The sequence below is a fragment of the Crocuta crocuta genome, unplaced genomic scaffold (assembly GCF_008692635.1).
Source record: "Crocuta crocuta isolate KB4526 unplaced genomic scaffold, BGI_CrCroc_1.0 scaffold339, whole genome shotgun sequence".
In the NCBI taxonomy this organism is placed as follows: domain Eukaryota; kingdom Metazoa; phylum Chordata; class Mammalia; order Carnivora; family Hyaenidae; genus Crocuta; species Crocuta crocuta.
Genome location: NW_027530357.1, coordinates 5,445,468 through 5,466,969, shown reverse-complemented (window position 1 = coordinate 5,466,969; position 21,502 = coordinate 5,445,468). Strand labels below are relative to the sequence as shown.

Sequence of the window (21,502 nt, the reverse complement as noted above, 5' to 3'; positions counted from 1 at the left end):
GCAATCTTCCTCTAGTACAAGAAACTACCAGAAACATAAAAAATTGTATTTAGCCTTAGTTTTTTTTCTAAGTAATTACTACCACCTCTTCCACCACTAGTGGCAGCCAACCACCATTACAACAGCTGCCACATGTCAGGTTCTTGACAGCCACTTCATGTTATCTTACTCAGCCTTAAACCATCTTAAGCACAATATCAATTCTACCAAAAAAAAAAAAAAAGAGAGAGAGAGAGAGAAAGGGGGAAACCTAGGCCTAGTCCCTTTAAGGACAGTGAAATTTGTTTATATAACCTTAACATTTTTACTTACTTTTCATTGAACTGATGACGGGAAAATGTTAGGAAGAAAACTACATAAAATCAACCAAAAGCAACACTTTCAAACAGTATTCCTAACCTTCTTTGAAGAAGTGAACATCCTTGCCTAAAAGTGAAGGGGGAATGTCTGAAGTCTAACTCTAATCTGTGATGCTTTCCCCTTGCTGCCAACATACTACACAGATGCCATCATCACCACATTTTACTGAGAGCCCTCATCTCATCTGTCAAAGAAAGGACCCATTTGGGCCTTTCTCTAATTTGGTCACTTCCTGGTCCTTTCTTCCTCTTCCTCTCCTGTCTCATCTCATCCTACCTCAATCCTTAAAAGAAATTAACAAGAACAGTTTAGGAACATTTCTATAAAGGTTTTTTTTTTTTTTTAATGTTTGTTTGTTTGTTTAGAAAAAGAGAAAGTGCACATGTGCATGGAGAAAAAAGGGGGGTAGGGGCAGAGAGAGAGGGAGAAAGAGAATCCCAAGCAGGTTCCATGCTATCAGTGCAGGGCCCAAAGCAGGACTCAATCTCATGAACTATGAGATCATGACATGAGCCGAAATCAAGAGCTGGATGTTTAACTGATTGAGCCACCCAGGTGCCCCATTTCTGTAAAGATTTAAAACTGACTTGGGACAAGGCTTTATATAAATGTCAATTTAGAAAAGAAACAATCAAGACCTTTCATGCCTTTCTTTATATTTTTATTTTCTTTTTTTTTTTAATATTTTTATTTATTTCTAGGAGACAGAGAGACAGACAGCATGAGCAGGGGAGAGTCAGAGAGAGAGGGAGATACAGACTCTGAAATAGGCTCCAGACTCTGAGCTGGCAGTCAGCACAGAGCCCGACGCGGGGCTCGAACCCACGAACTGCGAGATCATGACCTAAGCGAAAGTCGGACCCTTAACTGACTAAGCCACCCAGGCGCCCCTCTTTATATTTTTAAAAAGATGTTCAATGTTTATAAATTTGGGGGAAGAGATTACAAACATTACTACTTTTAAAACCGTATAAAACACAAAGCCATTAATTAATACACTGGGAACAATTTACAATACTCAAACATTGGAATCACTGAGAAAATGGGTGTCATTTTGTTAGTCAATTAAGTAAAATATTAAAATCAAAGTCTCCCACAAAGTGATTTAGCATCAGATGCTATGCCATCCAATTTTAATAGACAGACAATGCAAACCTAAGTGAGGCACAATAGCAGCAGGGTAACAAAGGACTGTGAAGTTTTAGGTCCTAAATACTCACTAGGTTTCACTCTGGTCAGTAACAAAGCTCCTTTCAAACCAACACATCTCTCCCTCCAAAAAACAACCACCAGAATTATGAACAAAATCTGCTAAAAATAAATGTTACTAAATAAAAAAGTTACTAAATGCAGCTAAGAACTCAGAAAGGAGGCAAGAGTCTACACTTGAAAAGAAGGAATGCTAGTGAGTGACTTTCCCCTTTCTTTAAAAAAAAAAAAAAAAAAAAAGTTCGTTGTCTACATGCAGGCAGATTGAACCACATGGAGTGGCTAACACTGCTACGAAGTCCACCTCCAGTCTTACTGGCTTGAAGAACCAGACAACTGAGTTCAGAGACCAGAGCGGCTAGAAAATGAGAAAGAAATCCTGGGAAGAAGCCAATCAGTCAAAACTCAGACCAAATCTCTGGTGGAGCCCCTGAATTAGGTGTACAGGTCAGGCTCTGCCTCACTAAGACTAAAACAGTGGCTTCTCAATCAAAGGCAATTTGGCCTCTTGGGGGACCTCTGGCCGTACCTGGAGGCATTCTCCTCTGAAGGAGGAAGGTGCTACCGGCACTGCGTGGATCATTGCTAGGGATGCTGCTGGGGTCCTACCACGCACCAGACAGTGTCCATAACAATCACCGAGCCCCCAGTGTCAACAATGCAGAGGCTGAGAAACCCTACACTAAAAGAAGTAAAAAGATTTCAACTGCTACCCATCAAAGGTGAGACAAGAGGTTGGAGTCTAGTTCAGATAAAGTTTACTGTTTTAAAACAAAACAGTAAACAAAACCAACATTCTTCAGAGAAAGAAAACAGAATCCAGAATCTCTACATTACTTACAATGCCTAAAATTCAAAATTATTCAACGGACGAAGAAACAGCAAAATCTAACCCATAATGAAGAGAAAAGGTAAAACCAATGGAGATAATCCAGTTATTTCATTTAGTACCAAAGATTTTTTAAAGCAACTATTTTAATTATGCTTAGGGACATAAAGGGAATATACTCATAGTGAATTTAAAATACAGGAAATCTCAGCTGAAAAATGGAAATAAAACAGGGCCGAATGAAACTGAAGGACTGAAAATAACCATACCAAAAATTAGCTATACATTAGCCAATTATTTTTACTCTTAGTGCTTCTTTCGGAATCTGTCTTGTGCCCATGCTGCAATGATTTTCACTAAATCTTGACTATAATTATATTAAAAACTAAATGGAAGTGAAAAGCAGAAGATCTGCTAAATAATTTGATATCAGAAAACCAATGATTGCTGTACCTTTTAGAATAATACAGGTGGCAGAGATATATGGTAGACTGTAACAAGGAATTATAAATAATCATTGGGATGCTATTATTTTTGAGCCATTCTATAGAACTAATTTATACTTGGTGTAGCTGAAATTTTCCAACTCAAAATTTAGAAATGTCCCCCCCATGTCCTTCATAGATAGCCCACAAAGTCTCATTTCATAAATAAATACATAAATATGTATATTTTTTTAAAAAATAGTAATATAATAAAAACAAGAGCAGTCATTTCCCTTGGACATGTCTGTTTTTAACATGCCATAAAAATTTCCCACGTTATCGATGTTATGAGAAATTATGAATGGAAACAACCTCCCAGGTAGATACATTTAACAGTTTTTCTGAACTCTAACAAACTTCAGCAAAAGTAACTTACGTATTTTACAAAGCATGAGTACATAAGCATTCAACTTAAAATTCAGCCTACTTCCAAAAACAATAACTTTAATTAATCTACGAGACTTAGTTACTTGATGTACCACAATATACTTCCCTAGTACTTAAGATTCACTAAAGTTGGTATGAAGACAGAAACTTACTATAAATATCCTAAACAAGACCAGAGATATGAGCATACTTATTTCCTTCATGCTACCAAAAGGGTAATCATTTGAACCTCCATTCATTTATGTCTCTTCAGCTGATTTTTTTTCCAACAAAAGAAGTGGCATTTAGCTAGGACATCTTAAGCAAAGGCAAAATAGGTGGTCAGCTATGTTATAAAACTGAAAAACAGCTCAAATTAATTCCCACTTGGTACTGAAAATTTCCTCCCCCCCCCAATCTGATTATGAACATCATTACTGAAGTTAACAAAAACCCTCCAAAATAAATCCTTGAAAACTTGCAGATACATTGAAAGAGTAATATCAAATCCCTTCGATTAGTAAATAAAGGAGTCACTCTCTGCTTACAACAAAACCAAACATGTGAAGAAACAAAGAAGGAAAGATACGTACATATAGGTAGATAGATACATGCACGCATATACATGCATATATACACACAGGGAAAGAAAAAGAGAGAGATAGATATGTCGACAGGTACGCAGGCAAGGCAGACAAACTGACTGATCTGGGGCATGCCTAGATTCTACACTTTTCCTAAAATTAGAGAATCTGAAAACTGAAAAACATTTTAGAAAAAAAACAATGCTAAAAGTAAGTCCCGCAAGGTCAAATTGTTAATGGAAGGTCATCCATATTTCTGGATTCTGGATGATGGTCTACGGAACAAGGAGCTTTGTTTCCAGCTTTGTTTCAATCCACTGGCAGGAATTAAAAAGGGAATCATAGCAATGATATTCACCCAACCTCTCTAGGTACATTAAAAAAACAAGGCACATATAAAGTTCTTCTTGAAAGCAGACAGTATATATATTGAAACTTTTATTTTAAACTATGACAATTATTGATGTTGAAGATATACATTTTTTATTATATTCTTTTTAGAATAGAACAAATAAAAAATTAAAAGAGGTGCTAATTCTGTTTTGGCTATGAAGGAAAACGGAAAGAAAGACAAAGTAAAAGAGCTATCCAGACAGAATATGGTTAACTGTCGTCACCTCTGGTTGAACTGGCCTTTCAGTTGAACACTAAAACTGTGCATAACGTTTGTGAACAAAACAGTGCAGTGGCACATGAAAGACATTTTGTAAAACCACACAGAGTACAGGCAGTTTTATCACAAACGCTCCTTGAATGCTTCTCTCCTCCCTTCAAGGGTGCAGGAGTTTTTCCTTTGCAATCACTTGTAACAAATACAGCAAGAACCCTGTATTCGAGATCTTCATTTCAACCCCCATTTATACCTCAAGCTACTGCAACTTCAAACCTCCCACACCGCTGAAAGCCAAATCTAACTGTCCTCTTAGAATGTATTTTACGCGGACCATGTGGCAGACACAGCTGATTAATCATGAAATTTTAAAGATCCATGGTTTTGGTAACACCAACCATCTTGGCTCTCACTTCTCATTTATCTTTCTCAGTCTCCATGCATATATTCTTCCTTCTCCACCCACCCACAAATGCCCACACTCAAGACTCTCACCACATCCCTCTTCTCACCTTGCATATGATTCTCAAACACATTCCAACGACAAAGTGCACAGCATCTTCTGCTATATCCCCCATCAGATACAACCAACAGAAAATGACTACATATTTTATAGATCAGAAAAAGGCTGTGAAACTATTACACATGATTAGATAAGCCCAAATTGTCCCATTAATATTCTTTTATGGATTTCCCATCAGAGAGCCCTCATTATCAGATACGTGGCAAAACGCACCACCTGCACAAAGTAAATTTATGAGAAAAATTGAAAAAAACTATCACCAATGATCATATTTTTCTGGACACTAGGAAGAGACTCCCTTTCTCTTTCACATTCTAAGCAGTTGTTTCCATTGTCTGCTTATCCTCTACATGAGGAATTCCTTTCCCTGCCTTGTCATCTGCTCATCTCTGGATGGAAACATCACAGGGAAAGTNCAGGGGGGGGGGGGGGGGACACAGAGGAGAAAGGGGGCAGAGAAGTTTTAAAGTGCTAAAAAATATTTTCCTGCATCAAAGTATTTCATCTTGTTACATAAAATGTATTTTATTTTTTATTTTATTTTATTTTTTTGGCTATTAAAATCAAAAGGTAAGGGCATTTCTTGAAAAATAGGTGCGGTAGTGTAAGAACATTAAAAAAATTAAAGAGATAATCTCTGGTTTGAATCCAGATAAAGGCAGTCAAAATAATATACTTCCAATTGTGTGTGTGTCTGAACATGCATGTCTGCTAGCAGCACATACAAAAGTAATTAGAATATTTAAACGTATTGGAGGCTTTTTTGAGAATCACTCAAGGTAGGCTTACCCATGAGGAAGAGACAGCTGATTAATTCAGAAAATGCACTAGCAAATATGTTTTTCTGTTAACTACGATACACTTGATACCAGAAAAAAAAAATTAAAGGTCCAAACTGTTATCGGGAGCGATTATTTTGCTAAAACTAGCATTCAAAAAATAAAATGTATAAACTTCAAATTCTGTAGTAATCAAATGTGGGCTGAAACTAAATAGAATCTCCATGAATAATTTCTAAATTATTAGAAAGGAATATATTTTTCACTGGTTTCTTTTTAAATATATCCTGGAAGGAAAAGTTTTTTCAAGTTGAACATATCTTAGAAACCCAGAAATTTTGTATGTTTGATTTTATTTGTCACATTTCTTTAGGACAAGTCAAAGTTTTCTTTCCTAAGGTTGTGAGTAACAAAAGATGTGTCACTGTAAAGAAAAAAATCAGAGCTCAAGAAATCAGGTTGTTAATCCAACAGGTGAAATCTATTCATCAATATATTCATTTGTCATCACTATTAAAATCATTTTCACTATGTAAAATATGCAGTGTGTTAAATCAACTTTTAATCTATTGAAAAAAGTATCTATGCTACAATTACTTAACTTTATATTTAAAATATCCTTTGAAATATATTTCTCGTTTATATCTGATAGCATCAAATAAGAGCATTCCTAAAAATGTCAATTTGTGCATAAGTTTCGCACTGGACAAATTGTCCTCTCCATCGGTCACTAAACTAATATGCGTGTACACACACACAAAACTAAGCCTAAAAACTGTAATTTGTTTTTGCTTTTTCTCGACTACAAACCAGTCACATCAATGATCTCATTTAGTTTTTGCCATGACCCTGACATAGCAGCTCCTATCACCAGCTCTGTTACAGCAAAACACAAAGTGCAGTTCGGAAAAACTAAACAACTTCTCCAGAAGCAAACAGCTTCTGAAGAGAGGCATGATCCCAAATCTATATTCAAATGCCCTCATCCACAGCATCAGTCTGTCCATCCAAAATGACCTGAACACTAAGACCCTGTTTCAGCATCAAACAAGAGGCTCTATTTTCCATTCAGAGAATAAAAGTGGAGAAGTCATTATACCTAACAAAGTTTTATTATAGCAAACGCCAACATTTACAACTGAGTGTTTGGTTCAAAATTGTTCCAATGGTTAACACCTCCTAAAATAGTTTTTCAAAATCATTAACATTTCTATACTATAATAAAATGAAGTTTTACCTTCAACCATAAATATAAATCTCAAACTAAAAAATAATTCTGTTACACTTGTAATTCAGAAATCAATAGCCTACCAGGTACACAAAATCAAATATCTAAATATACTGCAAGTATTATTCACATCTGGTTTGTGAAGGTTAGGAAGACTTCTAGGATGTAAATGAAGTGCAAAAATATACAAACATTATATAAAATAGTTTGATAACTACATTTGACTTCAAACATTAGTGCTTATTATTGAAGATCTAATTACTACTCTCAATCCCTATTTCATTTCCACATTCCCCCTCCATCCCCTAATCCCTATGAAATCATCATACAAACACCTACAGCTACTGATGTTAGTTTGTGCCATCAGGGACCAGCTCCGAGACTGCGCACTGAGCATAGAGAGGCACACAGGAGTGAATGGTAAAGATGATGGTGCCAAAGCAACTCCATATAGAACCAGTCACTTATCAACATAAAAACCAAAACTTTAACCACTCGGAAAATCTACATCCTCTGTAAATTTAAGGAAACACTAAGAAGAATTATGCCCATGGAGCAAATACTTTAGTTAGACCAAATCAATATAAATAAAGGGGGAAAAATCCCTTTCCATCAAAGCATCTGTAAACAAAACCGAATCTTTACACACCCATACATACCGACACCTTTCTAAAAGCATTATTATCCTTTTCAGGCAAACTTAATGCCAGTGTGTAACGCATCTGAATTGAAAAAAGAAATCCTAATTCTCATAAATTACGTTTGGTTAATGAAATCCACAACCACTTCATCAAAGCTTTAAGACAAACAGGTTGGAGAGGAAGCTGCTGATGCTAATTAAGTCGCAGGTGGGAACAATGAAGCTAAGAAGATAAAGGTTCCAGAACAGGCAGGAGCTGCCAGCCAAACTTGGGTCAAACCACAAAAAATGACCTAACCTCACACTTAACATCTAAGGTCTCACGAGTCTCATCTGCAGCCCGGAGCTGGAACCCTGAGTTTGGGGCAAGTTCAAGGACAGTCAAAGAGACTGAGTTTGTGTGCCCTGCTCTTCAGATATCAAGTAATGTCCCATCAACTTATGATTCCAATTAAGTCTACGCTGTGTCCAGAGGTGAGTGCGATAAATATTTGCCTTTGAAGGTTTTGGTTTTTGAACCTGGTTTGATTGATCTAAAACTCCACGCTTATTTAGCATTCAATAAATGATGGTCAAAAGTTTAGGACTGTTTAGAAAAGTAATTCACAGTCCTGGTTTGAGATTTTCAAGGCTGTTTTCACAGACTTTTAAGTGGCATCAATCAATTCTATAAAAACTGTCACCATTTGAATTCCGTTGGCTGTTTTTAAAGTTATGCATGTAACACCTCAAATTAAGAAAGATAAAAAAGGATGACGAAAAGAACAAAACAGAATATTTTAATCCCAAATAGTATGGTAAGAAGGGGCTTAGATATAGGTTACTGATTATCCTTCTAGTCCAATATTCCACAAAAACTTAATAATACACTATTTAATAAAATGCATAATAACACACTAACTAATAAAGTTTTATTTAATAAAGCCTATTTTAGTAGATCTAAACTAAGACTGTTAGCAAATAAATAGATAAACTGCTTCCCCTCCATCTCTTCCCAAAACACAGCTATGGTCAAGCAAAAGAAAGGAAAACACTAAAGGATCATAAGACTCACCTTTTGTTGACTGGTTTTTCATCCTTTTCATATGGTCGGACAAACCACTTCCCAATCCTAACGAAGTTCTTATCCATTAGGCACCTGCAAGAATCACACCAATAATTATATTTAGAGTCTTAATAAAAAACTTAGCAAGTCACGGAATCAAATAATCGCAGATAAGGTGTACTATTGAAAATGAAAACATCACCAATTGAAGTGTCAAAATGTTTTCTTATCACTTACAACTTTTAAATTATAAAAATGCTGAAAACTTTCTGACTTTAAGCATAACTTTTTATTATGCATTATGCTTGCACATGTAAAAAATTATGCAAAATTAATCGGCCGATGTATTCCTGAAATGTCTTAAACTTCTGTACTTCAAATCCAAACATGCTTTTTTGCATTATTTCAATTCTTGTGTCATCCAGAATGTTGGGAATACAGGCGGCATTCCTCACGAGTACCTCAGAGGTATTCTTCTAAGCCAGTGATGCTCATTTTGCAAGTGTACTGCTGGCTTTCTTGTGTGGCATGTGACATGCAATCCTTGAGCAGAAATCGCAGACACAGAAACACTGCAGTCTCTTCTGCAGAGGTGTTTTCCTCTGTGAGTGGTGAAGCATGTGGCTATGGCCTGGCAGGAGAGCAAGAAGCCCCAGCTACTTCTTCAACAGTGATAATCTGCTCTCCTCCTCTCCAAGTTGTGCCCCACTTCTGTTTCCATGCTGTTGTATGTACACTGTGTTTCAACGTCAAATTACAGGGTAATCCTCCTGAAGACATGTTAAACGGCAATTGAACTCAACTCATATAATACCCAAAATGCACACAATTCAACTGAAGTGACAAGAATATAGACAGCTATGACCAAGTTCACTCGTGTACAGGCATATGACAACTGTATCATACCTGCCAACTGGCCAATTCTGAGATGCCATCATTTGTAAGGAATATCTCTGATTTTTAAAATATAAAAATGTGGGAGAAAATGTACATTTTGAAATTGACAAAGTACAGTAATCTCTAACATTATTCAACGAAATGACACATATTTTGTAAGAAAACCTGTCAGGAAGCTGGATGTAATTCTTCTACAAAGGTTCTACCTACCAGTAAAAGTGCTACATAGCAATTCTTTATTCAATATTCAGGCAATTCTGCAAGTGGCTTTTGCCTCTGTAATTTCCATACCATCAAGGAGGATGGAAACAATTCAAGCCTTCACCCAACTCATTACAGGTTAGATGGGTTAGTAATTGGCAATAGTTTCTGCTGGCCACAATGCAACTCCCCGTGGGCAGAGTCAATTTGGAGTATTGCTGCATTAAAAAAAAAACAAAAAACCAAAAACAAAAACGAAAAAAACCCACTGGCTTCACCTGCTTTTATTTTGAAAATGAATTTAAACAACAATCTTCCTTGTTCACAATGTAGAAAATCATTCTCAAAGCAACCCAATCTGTTTTCTGAAGATTATAAATGAACTTCCTTTTAGGGTTAAAGACTACACGATTCTATTAAAGTCAGATTAGGAAATACAGAATACCCAACAAGGTAGAAGTACTCAAGAAGCAAAACTGAAAAAGTATGTCCATAGTTTATTCCCCAGCGCAGAGACTGAATTGTATTCTTCAGACAGAATAGATGATAGATGATAGATAGATAGATAGATAGATAGATAGATAGGCAGGCAGACAATTTCTACTGAAAAATTCTACTGTTTGCTAACAGTAATATTACCAATAACTACTACTAGAATCACTACCACCACCACCACATTTGATTACCAGATATATAGTATATCATTTAATTACTGTAGTATTTATATGAACAGATGTCGCATGCCAATTTTTATACACAAAGCTGAGGCACAATGAAAGTGTCACCTACACAAGGTCATACAACTAATGGCTGCAGAGCTGGGATTAAGCCTAGGTACAGCTGATCACAAGGCCAGGACATTTAACTACTGCCATGTATTGGCTCTTATGCTGTCACATTTCCTCAGTTCTTTCCTCATTTTCAAAGTCCAGATGCATACTGTAATTGATAGGTCTATTTAATGTTTCTTTATCCTATCCTCTAAGAGCTGTTATTAAGCTGAAGGTGTTCTTAAAGTCGACAATACATAGAAGAATGAAAGCAATGGGGCATGTAACAAGTATGGAATCACATCAAACACTGCATGTTGTCTCCTACTGACACACATCCTCATTTAATAAATAACCACTTTAAAAAAAAATATCACTTTAAATAGTATTCATACTCATATATGTCTTAAAGGTTAGAATTCAGAAGAATAATTTATTCAATAACACAAAAAACCCAACATGAATTTACAGTTAATGGACAGATAAAAACCAAGGCTTTAGATAGCAGAATATGAAAGAAAAACAGATAAAATATCTCTAAGGGGGACAAAGTGTAAAGTTTGTTTCAAAACCCTTGCCCTTCTATGAAGTAAAAGCCACAAATTCTATTTGCTGACCTCATTTCAGTACAAACAAACAAGGAGTTAGGGGGGTAAAGGAGCAGTGTGTAGGCAAGACCACTCAAGTACAAGGCACAAGGCAAAAAGCTTTGTGAGAATGAATCTTGAGAGTCGAACTCTCTGTGCTAACAAATCTCCCGGAGTTCCCCCTACAGATCATATTTCTTTGTCAGGCAATGTCAACAAAAGGTTATTATCACTAATAAAAACTCAGCCAGGGAAACTACTGATCCCTGCTTCTGCAACTATCCAGTTCCAAATGATAGACATAAATGCCTTAGTGATTTTCAACTGCTAATCAGCTTCGATGTGATCAGTGATTTCCTACGCACTGGAAGAAAAACAAGAGAACACGAAATCGCTATGGGTGAATTACAGCTGCCCCTGAACAATGCAAGGGTTAGGGGCTCCATCCCCCCATGTTGTTGAAAATCCATGTATGACTCTGACTCCCCCAAAACTTAAGTATGAACAGCTCACTATTGACCAGAAGCCTTACCAATAACATAGTCAGATTAACACATATTTTGTATGTTTTGTGTATTATATACCATATTCTTGCAATAAAGTGAAAGAAAAGAAAATATTAAGGGTATCATAAGAGAAAATACATTTACAGTACCACATTTATAAAATAATAATAATAAAAAATACATGTGAAAGTGGAGCTGAAGAGTTCAAACGAGTGCTGTTCAAGTGTCAACTGCAGTATTTTTACTCAGTTTTGTAAGTACTGGATTTGTAACCAATTTATTCTGTAGGGGGAAGCTGTCTCAATGTCACATTCAGCAGTGATACAGCAGAGAGTTTAGCAAAACTATACCAAGTACCGCACAGAGAAGGTTGGGTCCAAATTAGTGAAATCACCAAGTACCATGCCCTGACCCCGAACCCATTAGAGAAATTAGTTCTTAAGTTAGGTGTAAACATGGTAAAGTAAGGGAAGGAAACTTCTTTTCACTAAAGAGACCGGTAAAATGAACTCAGTGACTATCAATTTTTACACTCTTCAATGCCCCTAATCTCAGCTACAACTAATCCAAAAAACAAACTTCACTTTCTCTCACACATACACAAGGAGAGAGAGAGAGACAGATCCTCCAAGACTAATACAGAAAATATTTCCATCTGGTGTTTTGTACTATAGTTTGTGGGAGGAAACCTGAGAGGAGGAGTGGTGTGTCTTTGCTTAGGAAGATTCTTCAATCACCTGACAGACACCTGGGACTATGATGGCTCAAGGGCAGACTATTCTGAGGGACTATGCCCTGGGTTCTCAATCATTTTGGGGTCATAATTCTACAGCATAAATAAATCGAATGAAAGTTATTATAGCCTCCTTCTCTTGAAAACTTCCATACACAAACTAACATTAATCACTACTAACTGTGCTTTGGCTTGGAATGCCTCCTTCATCCCACTCTACCCTGTCCATCTCTTGTGTCCCAGATCAGCCCACACAGCACTCTAACACCTACCTACCAGCCCTTGCATCACCAAATTGTAATGATTCATTTCGATGGCTCTTTTTGTCCCCAAGAAAATCTATGAGAAATCTGGGGGAAGACACAGGATCTATCTTATTTACTGGCCATAGTTAACAAATCTCTAAATGCCTGATCTGTAATATGCTTTATTTTCTGCTCTACACTAGTAAGTGCTCAATAAATACCTGAAAAATGAATGCTACACACGAAGAAGGGTTTTCCTATTCATAACCTAACGGTGTTATTCTTTGCGTCTGCAACCACTAATCACAGGGAGCCCCATACTATTACTTGAAATTTTGTGTGTATGTATGTTCTGGCCAGTAAGACACTCGCTGCTGGAGAGGGAAAATCTACATGTTTCACTTTGTTCCACAGACCATCAACCCTCACTCCAGACTGAAATCATAGTGCTCAACAAGTAGGGAATCACACAGATGATTTAAAAAAAGTTTAGAAGACTCACACAACTGCCCATATGCTTTAATTAATCTTGAATAACAGAATTAAATCTTTCTGAGAGAAATTCTAAAATGTAAAAACTAAAGAAAATCAGAAATATAATTTCTCCTTTTTGTATTCTAGCAACCTTTTTGAATTATTTTTGAGGGACAAAAAAAATTTACATTTAACCTTCCGACACACCCCTTCTAGCAAAAATTGCTTCAAATAGTACCAAGAATGTCCGTTAACTCAGTAATCCCAATCATTATTACTGAGACTTTCAAAATTCTCTTAACTGTTAAGATAGGACGTTAATCAGTCAAGTAGTATGATACTATCTTTCAAGGTCACCATGTGATGCCAGATTCATAAAATGTTCTTTAAGCAATAATTCTAGAAAAGTATTCCTCTTTATTTTTATTTTAACCTTATTTATTTATTTTGAGAGGAAGAGCAGGAGTGGGAGAGGGGCAGAAAGAGAAGGGAATAGGCAATCCTAAGCAAGCTCTGTGCTGACAGCAGAAAGCCCAACGCGGGGCTCGAACTCACAAGCCATGAGGTTCTGACCTGAGCCAAAGCTGGACACGTTACCGATGGAGCCACCTTGGAGCCCGGAAAGTATTTCTCTTTTGAAAAGAATTTCCAGTCCCTTACTATTTCCCCCAAATCACTGTTTCCAGAAGAAAAGAAACAGCTGCTGAAAAGTGAAAGTGCAATCATGTTGTGTCTGCGTATGTGCATGTGTCCATGTGTCCATGCACATGCACACACACTTCTGTGCCAGGCCATATGGCTCAAAGTAATAAACTACAAGACCAACTGGACTCCAAAGTAGGCAAAACTCAACTTCTAGTCCGAAAACCATGACAGAACTGAGACTATAAGTGCCACAGCACGACCACAGCCTCACTCGGCAAACTGCTTCTCAAATGGAACGGTTGGGAGGTTTAGAAGGCAGCTGCCCTCGACTCGGGCTCCTTCAGCATGCCTCAAACTATGCAGGGGTGACAGTTTCCTAAGATTAAAAAGTTCAAGGATGGGGTGCCTGGGTAGCTCAGTCCATTAAGTGCCCAACTCTTGAACTCAGCCCAGGTCTTGATCTCGGGGTCATGAGCTCAAGCCCCACGCAGGGCTCCGTGTTGGGCACGAAGCTTACATTTAAAAAAAAAAAAAAAATGTCCAAGAATAGTGTTTTTTCTACCACACCCTGAATCAAAGTGCACTTTAGTGTTATCACCTAGTTATAGAGCTGCTCAGATAGACTAAATTTTATATAACTTCATAAAAGAAATTTCTTACCAGCATCAATGCCTTTACGTTACCACTCCAATCTAGATCAAATATATACACATAAAAGTCTCCTTCCTAGAAACTAGTCTCCTTCCTAGAAATTGCTCCCAATTCTCAACCAAATAAAAGAAAATCATATAATTTAGGAGCTGAAGAAATCTTTTTTAACGGCTCCCTTCTATCTTCATTATTTCGGGTTCCTACTGTGTCCTAGTGGGTGGCTGGCTCCTCTGGCCAAGCAAACCCTAGCATTCCCATCATCTCCAAGATCTCTGTAAGGTTAGGCAATTTATAGGCCTCGCCGCACCTCAAACACCCATTCTAATGCTGTTCCAAAGAACCTCCCTTCTGATTTCAAACTTTTTGTTTGAATCAGTCCCATTCATCCAACCACAAAAACAATTTAATTTTTTTAAAAGTCGTAATCCATGCTCTGTCCTAAAAATATTAAATAGATCAACTGATTGGTCTCAGGGTGAACATGTTTCTCTCTAGACATTTACAAATAGATACGTACTTTTATTCACTTGTGTCTGTCATGTCTGTAGTGATTCTTCCTTTAAAAATATACGCCCCTTAGATCTAAAGACTCATTTTCCTACTTCCTTTAGAGAACTGCACACTGCTACAACTCAATAAAATAGGAATTTATTGATTACTCATTTCCTGCTGTTGTCACATTATATACCCAAGGACTCTCAATGTTGCAAAATTCTATCACCATTTCTTCATCTAGGCCTGTACCTAACACCATGCTCTCATGAATATATTTATTTTGAAAACTCAGAAGCAGCATATCGAAGGACAGTGCTCATGTGCCCTCTGATGATCACCTCTATTAAATCACAATACCACAGGCCACTGAAAACTAGTAACACACAAATATAATGCTATTGCTATCATAATTATAATTCCAACTTCCTTCACGTTATTTTTACTGTACTTTTCCAAATGACTATCTTCACTCTAAATGCCAACTCTTGGTAAACCAAAAAGCCTGAGCCAAAGGCAACTCTATAGCTGTGTTATAAACTGTCTTGGGGTGACTATGCTGGCCATCCGTTAGGAAAACAGCACCAGGGGACTACTCTGAAGGGACATTATGTTTTATAAATGTCAAATACTCACAGATTAAATAAATCTGCCTAAGTATGGAAAGGAGAGAGCTTAACAGCTTCAAAAGACCCAGGTGATCTATTGTGTGCAAAGCAACGATTTGCACTTCAGAAGAAAAAAATACCTTTCCATCAAATGCAGTTTATGAGTTTGATTCTAAAAACTTAAGACAATTTAAAGTAATATATACTACCACATTTAATGCCAATTTGACAGCATTATGCCAGGCATTTTAAGCATTTCTACAAAGCTACAAAAATATGATTTTTGTAAGTCTCATATATGATGCAAATCACTGAGGTAGTACTAAAACTGGATGAGATGAATGGTACACATTTCCTGGCTTTTTTTTTTTTAAACAACTCTTCAACCCCATGTTTTAGCTCATTCAGAAAGAGTCAGGTAAGATGGACATAGTGCACTATGAAAACTATACCAATTACAATAATGTAAGAGTAACAGCCACTAGGGGCACCTGGGTGGCTCAGTTGGTTAAGCGTCCAACTTCGGCTCAGGTCATGATCTCACGGTGGGTTCGAGCCCCACGTCGGGCCCTGTGCTGACAGCCAGCTCAGAGCCTGGAGCCTGTTTCAGATTCTGTATCTCCCTCTCTCTCTGACCCTCCCCTCCCCTGACAGTTCATGCTGCCTCTCTCTCTCTCTCTCTCTCAGAAATAAAGAAAAAACATTAAAAAAAATTTTTAAAAAGAGTAACAGCCACTAAATCTGCAATATTAAAAATGCCAAATGAAGAAATTGGAAAAGATTGTAGGTTCTAGTTTTCCATAATATCTTCACAGCCAACAAGTCTTTCTCCATTAGTGAGGAGTGTGAGGCAACCTAAACTTGAAATACAAAATGTACCCTTTGAGAAGTTCATTGCCAATACGTAATAAAATCCCACTAAACTGCAAAGACTGATGAAAAAGAATTTGAACTAGGGCATTATCAAAAAGGTCAGGAAAATTAGCAGAGATTCTATATAAGTAAAAAAAAAAAATTAATTCCGGGTATTTTTCCAAAAAGGGATAATCGATCATTAGGAAAATAATAAGCATACTTACTGTTGTCTCCTAGGATAGAAAAAAATATGCATGACTGGATCCTCTAAAACTATATGGCTTCAAAGGCCCAAACACTTTCAGATACTGAAATTCTGACTAAAAAAATCACAACTGAAGAATATACCAAAAGAGGCCAATATGGCTCAAAGATTTTTAAAAATGCATATAAAATACATGCATAATTGTGTTTTAGAAACATATCTGTAGTTTAGTAACAGAACCAACACCAGTTTGGAGGACAGATTGCAAGGAGAAGACTTCAATTAATAGGTATGGTAGATGGTATTTTTTCTGAAAAGACTGTATCCTTTTGCCAAATATGTGCTGTCCCATTAACATCAAGCTTGGCCATCTGACTTGGGTACCTCCTACAGATGGATAATAAATACTTTCTCATTCATTTGACTTTAAGCTTGGTGGCAAATTTCTCAGCCAATGAAATGTGAGCAGAAACGGCGCACGCCCCTCCTAAACAGAGGCTCCAATGGGCTGTTCCCTATCTTGCCATTGTTCTTTGCTTGCAATCAGGAGCCCAAAAGTCTCTGACAGGCTGTCCCATCTGCAGGATTCCTGCTCGGAGGGAACAGGATATGAGGAGTACTCCCAGTAAACGACTCACAGTGGGCAAGCATATAAGCAAGAAATAAACTTCAACTGATGTAAGACAGTAAGCTCTTTCAGGTTTTCTGCTACTGCACCATAACTGAACTTAACCTGACTATGGAAGACGCCACTGCAAAATTTCATAAAAACATTTATGCGATCTTAAAGTAAGCCAATAGCAGTCAAAATGAAGAGAAGGGGACTACCTAGAGGGATATCTGGGGGGGGGCGGGGGAGGTGATGTCCAATATTATAATATTGATAAGATAAGATAAGATCCATTAACCGAACCAACAAACAAAAAACTCAGGGTACCAACATATTAAACAAGGTACCACATGGAAGTAGGATTGGATGAATTATAAATGAGCCTCAAAGATAAGATTTTTTTCAATGATTACAGGGACACAGATTTCTGTTCAACACAGGAGATGTTCTAACAATGAACTTTCTAGCATCTAACTAACTGAACTTTCTAACATCTCTATGAAGATGAAAAGAACTCCTTTGGAAAGCTGGGCTCACATAACTAGTTTTCAAGGAAAGGATGGATAACCACATAAAAAGGATATTATAGAATGGTTTCTAGAATTATCTGAGCAATCAGCCAAACAGACTTTTAATGCTGTGTCCAACACTGAAAACAGTAGTATTGATCATTCTATTTGCTAATATTAACAACAGTTAGCCATTTATTGAGCTCTTATAATGAGAAAGGTACTATGCTGAGGAAAACAATCCTTCGCCATTTTACAGGTAAAGAACAAGGGCTCTCTACAAGCTTGTCATGTGCCCACATCATGTATTAAGTAATGCGGCAGAACAGAGATACAAAATATCTTCCATCTCTGAAGGCAATGAAGAAATGGACTTAGAGCAATGTATGTCCCTGCAAAGACATATACTATTAGAGCCAAATATGTTAGCTTCTATCTGACACCTTGAAGGAAAATGCTCTTGAGTAAGCAACAGTGAAGTTTTGTTTTTTTTTTTAATAAACAGATGACACTAGCTAGACACATACGATGCAGTGTGTGCAAACACTGCAGAGCTACAGGAGGAAGGAGTAAATGGAAGATAAGATATATGAAGTCATATCACCTTAGAATTTAAAATATTCTACACAACGTCAATACAGTATTACCTCAGCACCAATCAACAGCAATTAAAATGAAACTATCTTATTGTATGTGAAGTTTACAATGTTACCTTAATTTCTGCAGTGAAATTATTTTTAATAATTACTGCAGAAACTCATCATTCTGTATAAATGAGCCAACTGCTGCCTTTTGGGGAAAAAAAATCAATCTGTATGACTCTTACTTAGCTGTAAGACCTTCTCAAGGTAGTTAATGGAATTCTTTTTTAATTAAACAAATCAGTACACTTAAAAATACAAAAAGCAGGAAATAGTAAATTACTAGTGCAAGCTCTGTTAACATGCAAACCAAGAAAAAATTAGTTTGGGAAGCACAAACACCCTACAGGTGATACATTCCTTGATGATCTACTTCAATAACGTCAATTCTGGCTTTCATGCTAGAAACTCAAAACATTCACACTGGGGAACCCAGTCCATCTTTATCTGAATAGAAGTGGAAAGACGTGACAGAAAACTGCCAGGAATAAGATAGTAAAACTGCATTTCCATACATTTAGGTTGTAAAGAGATAAGTAAGTTAAAGTAAATGGTCTAAGTGAGGGACGAACAAAAGGGCCAGCATGTGTAAGCAAACCCAGGTTCTGCTGACACTGGATAAAGGAGAGCTAAAAAACCATTTAAAATGCTTCCTCCCTCATGAACAGGGTAATTCTCACTCACACAACAGTTACTTAAAGTTTGGTGAAAAGAGGACATTATTTTGAAAGATAAAAGAATTATAACAAATTTTCAAAAAAAAAAATCTCAACTTGTCCATTCTAGTTGTAGAAAGGGAGCTAAACAGCTTCATTACTAATTATTTTCTAAAAGAAATACTTTTATTTCAAAATAAAGTCTTACAAGAGGATTCATATCAAAATATGCAAAATAACAGACCTACAGGGAAAGGAATTCCCAATTACTGAACAGTAACAATAAACCAAGTATTATGTGGCATACACCATATACATCATCTAACAAAAATTCAAGGTGCACAGTATCCTGTACTTAATTTAAAGGCTGTTTACTAAGGCTTAGTGAGGTTAGGGCAGCTGCCCAAGTAACAGACTGTGAAACCAAACCAAGGTCTAACCCAAAGGTCTTTAGAACTATCCCAAGCTTTATTGTATGCAGTATGTTGCAATGAGCTTTCCTATCAAATAATAATTTAGCTTGACCTGGAGTTCAATTTTTATCACAAATTTGGAATTCATGAGCAAGAATAAATGAATTATCTGCATTTCTCTTCTCTCCCAATTTTTCTGTTCTTCTCATTTTCTCCCAACCATTTAAAACACAGAAGACTGAGAAAATACGATTGAACCACAGATTAATATTTTCTAAAAAAAAAAAAAATAATAACAACAACTAAATTAGGACATTAAAAAAAGAGTGAGCTATTCTTTTTATTTTTTTTTTAAATTTTTTAGAAATGTTTATTTACTTTTGAGAGACAGAGAGACAGAGAGCGAGCGAGTGCGATGAAGTGCCGGGAAGGGTCAGAGAGAGAGGGAGACACAGAATCCGAAGCAGGCTCCAGGCTCTGGGCTGTCAGCACAGATCCCGACGTGGGGCTCAAACTCATGAAATGCAAGATCATGACCTGAGCCAAAGTCGGATGCTTAACAGACTGAGCCACTCAGGTGCCCCCTGAGCCCAATTCTTTTTTAAAAGTATGTATTTTGCTCCCTATACATTAAAAACGTATATTTAAAAGACTGTGTTCAAAGGGGCATTAATTATAATACACACAGTAAGAGCTTCATTATGGCAGAAATGACAGAAACGGTAAAGTTTCCACATTTTCCCGAAGGGACTCTGTGTGTTTTTTTGTTTTGTTTTGTTTTGCATTGGGAGAGAAAATTACCAATTATTTTAATTATTTAAGAGTACTCAACTCTCAAAAATCAATGTTTCAGGGGCGCCTGGGTGGCTCAGTCGGTTAAGTGTCCAACTTCGGCTCAGGTCATGATCTCACGGTTCGTGGGTTCGAGCCCCACGTTGGGCTCTGTGCTGACATCCAGCTGGAGCCTGCTTCAGATTCTGTATCTCCCTCTCTCTCTGACCCTCCCCTGCTCATGCTGTCTGTCTGTCTGTCTCTCTCTCTCTCTCAGAAATAAATAAAACACTTAAAAAAATTTTTTTTAAATCAATGCTTCAAAAAATATACTTACTACCAGATGGCTGGCCTCTAGGCCTCCAAAGTACAGACGTAGGAACTAAAGTTCAGAATGAAAAGGAGATAAATTTGGTGGGAAAGACCTTTCTGATGACCTGAATGGTGACAAGTTATGGACCATGGCTTAGGTACCCTAAGCACTGACACTGTGGTGACACTACCCTAACCAGCAGCTTGGATAAGGAACTGAATAGTCCCAGAACAACTGAAAGTACTACATAAAGACTCAGGAGGAGAAATGAAAAAGTCTTCCTATAGAAGTTCTTAATTAACCCATTCTGTCACCTATTTTTCCCCTTGAAACAATATCCCAAGCCCAGAACATACTGTTATGCTGTAAAGTAAGGAGGTGCTCAAACGATGACGAACAGGTCAAAAAGCCACAGAAGCCATCTTGAAGGGGCTTTCCCCCTGGCCAATCTGGAAGAACTTAAACAACTAAATAAACGATGCTTGTAATGAATTCTAATCCATGGAATAAAATAGAAATCCATTCCTCCAAATTCATATAGCTAAAAAGGGTGATAAAAACATATGAACACAAGTACATATGAGAAAATGAAAAGCTCTTCCTTACAAAAGAATGACAAATAATAAAAGTACAAGGAATGGTGGCATTTGAATTAACACTACAGCCATAAGAGTACTAACCAATTTAGACAACAGAAGATAAAACACAAGATCAAATGTGATAACAGGATAACTACACAATCTCATCTTATGAGGCCACAAATTACTTATTACAGAATTAACAAAGATCGCAGTTAACAAGTACTTACTAATACACAGTATAGAAATCTGACAGAACAGCACCTCAAACAAGTTGATCAACAACATTAATATCACTGACCTTGAAATCACAGGCCTTTTGCTTTGATATACTGGGGACACGACATCATTTCTACACTATCACTTACAAAATGCATAACCTAAATATAATCATGAAGAAACTATCTCAAATTGAGGGACATTATATAAAATATATAATCTGAACTCATTCAAAATGTCAAGAAAGAAAAAGAAAGGCTAAAGA

General features: G+C 36.8%; 1 protein-coding gene across 1 annotated transcript in view; it reads right to left on the bottom strand.

Annotated features, from left to right (window-relative positions):
* The window catches only part of MED13L (mediator complex subunit 13L), a 293,183-nt gene that overhangs the window by 120,563 nt on the left and 151,118 nt on the right, over positions 1 to 21,502 (bottom strand). The window contains exon 5 of the mRNA XM_077766051.1: positions 8,668 to 8,751. Coding sequence (XP_077622177.1) covers positions 8,668 to 8,751 — 84 coding nt within the window. The remainder of the gene's footprint in view (positions 1 to 8,667; positions 8,752 to 21,502) is intronic.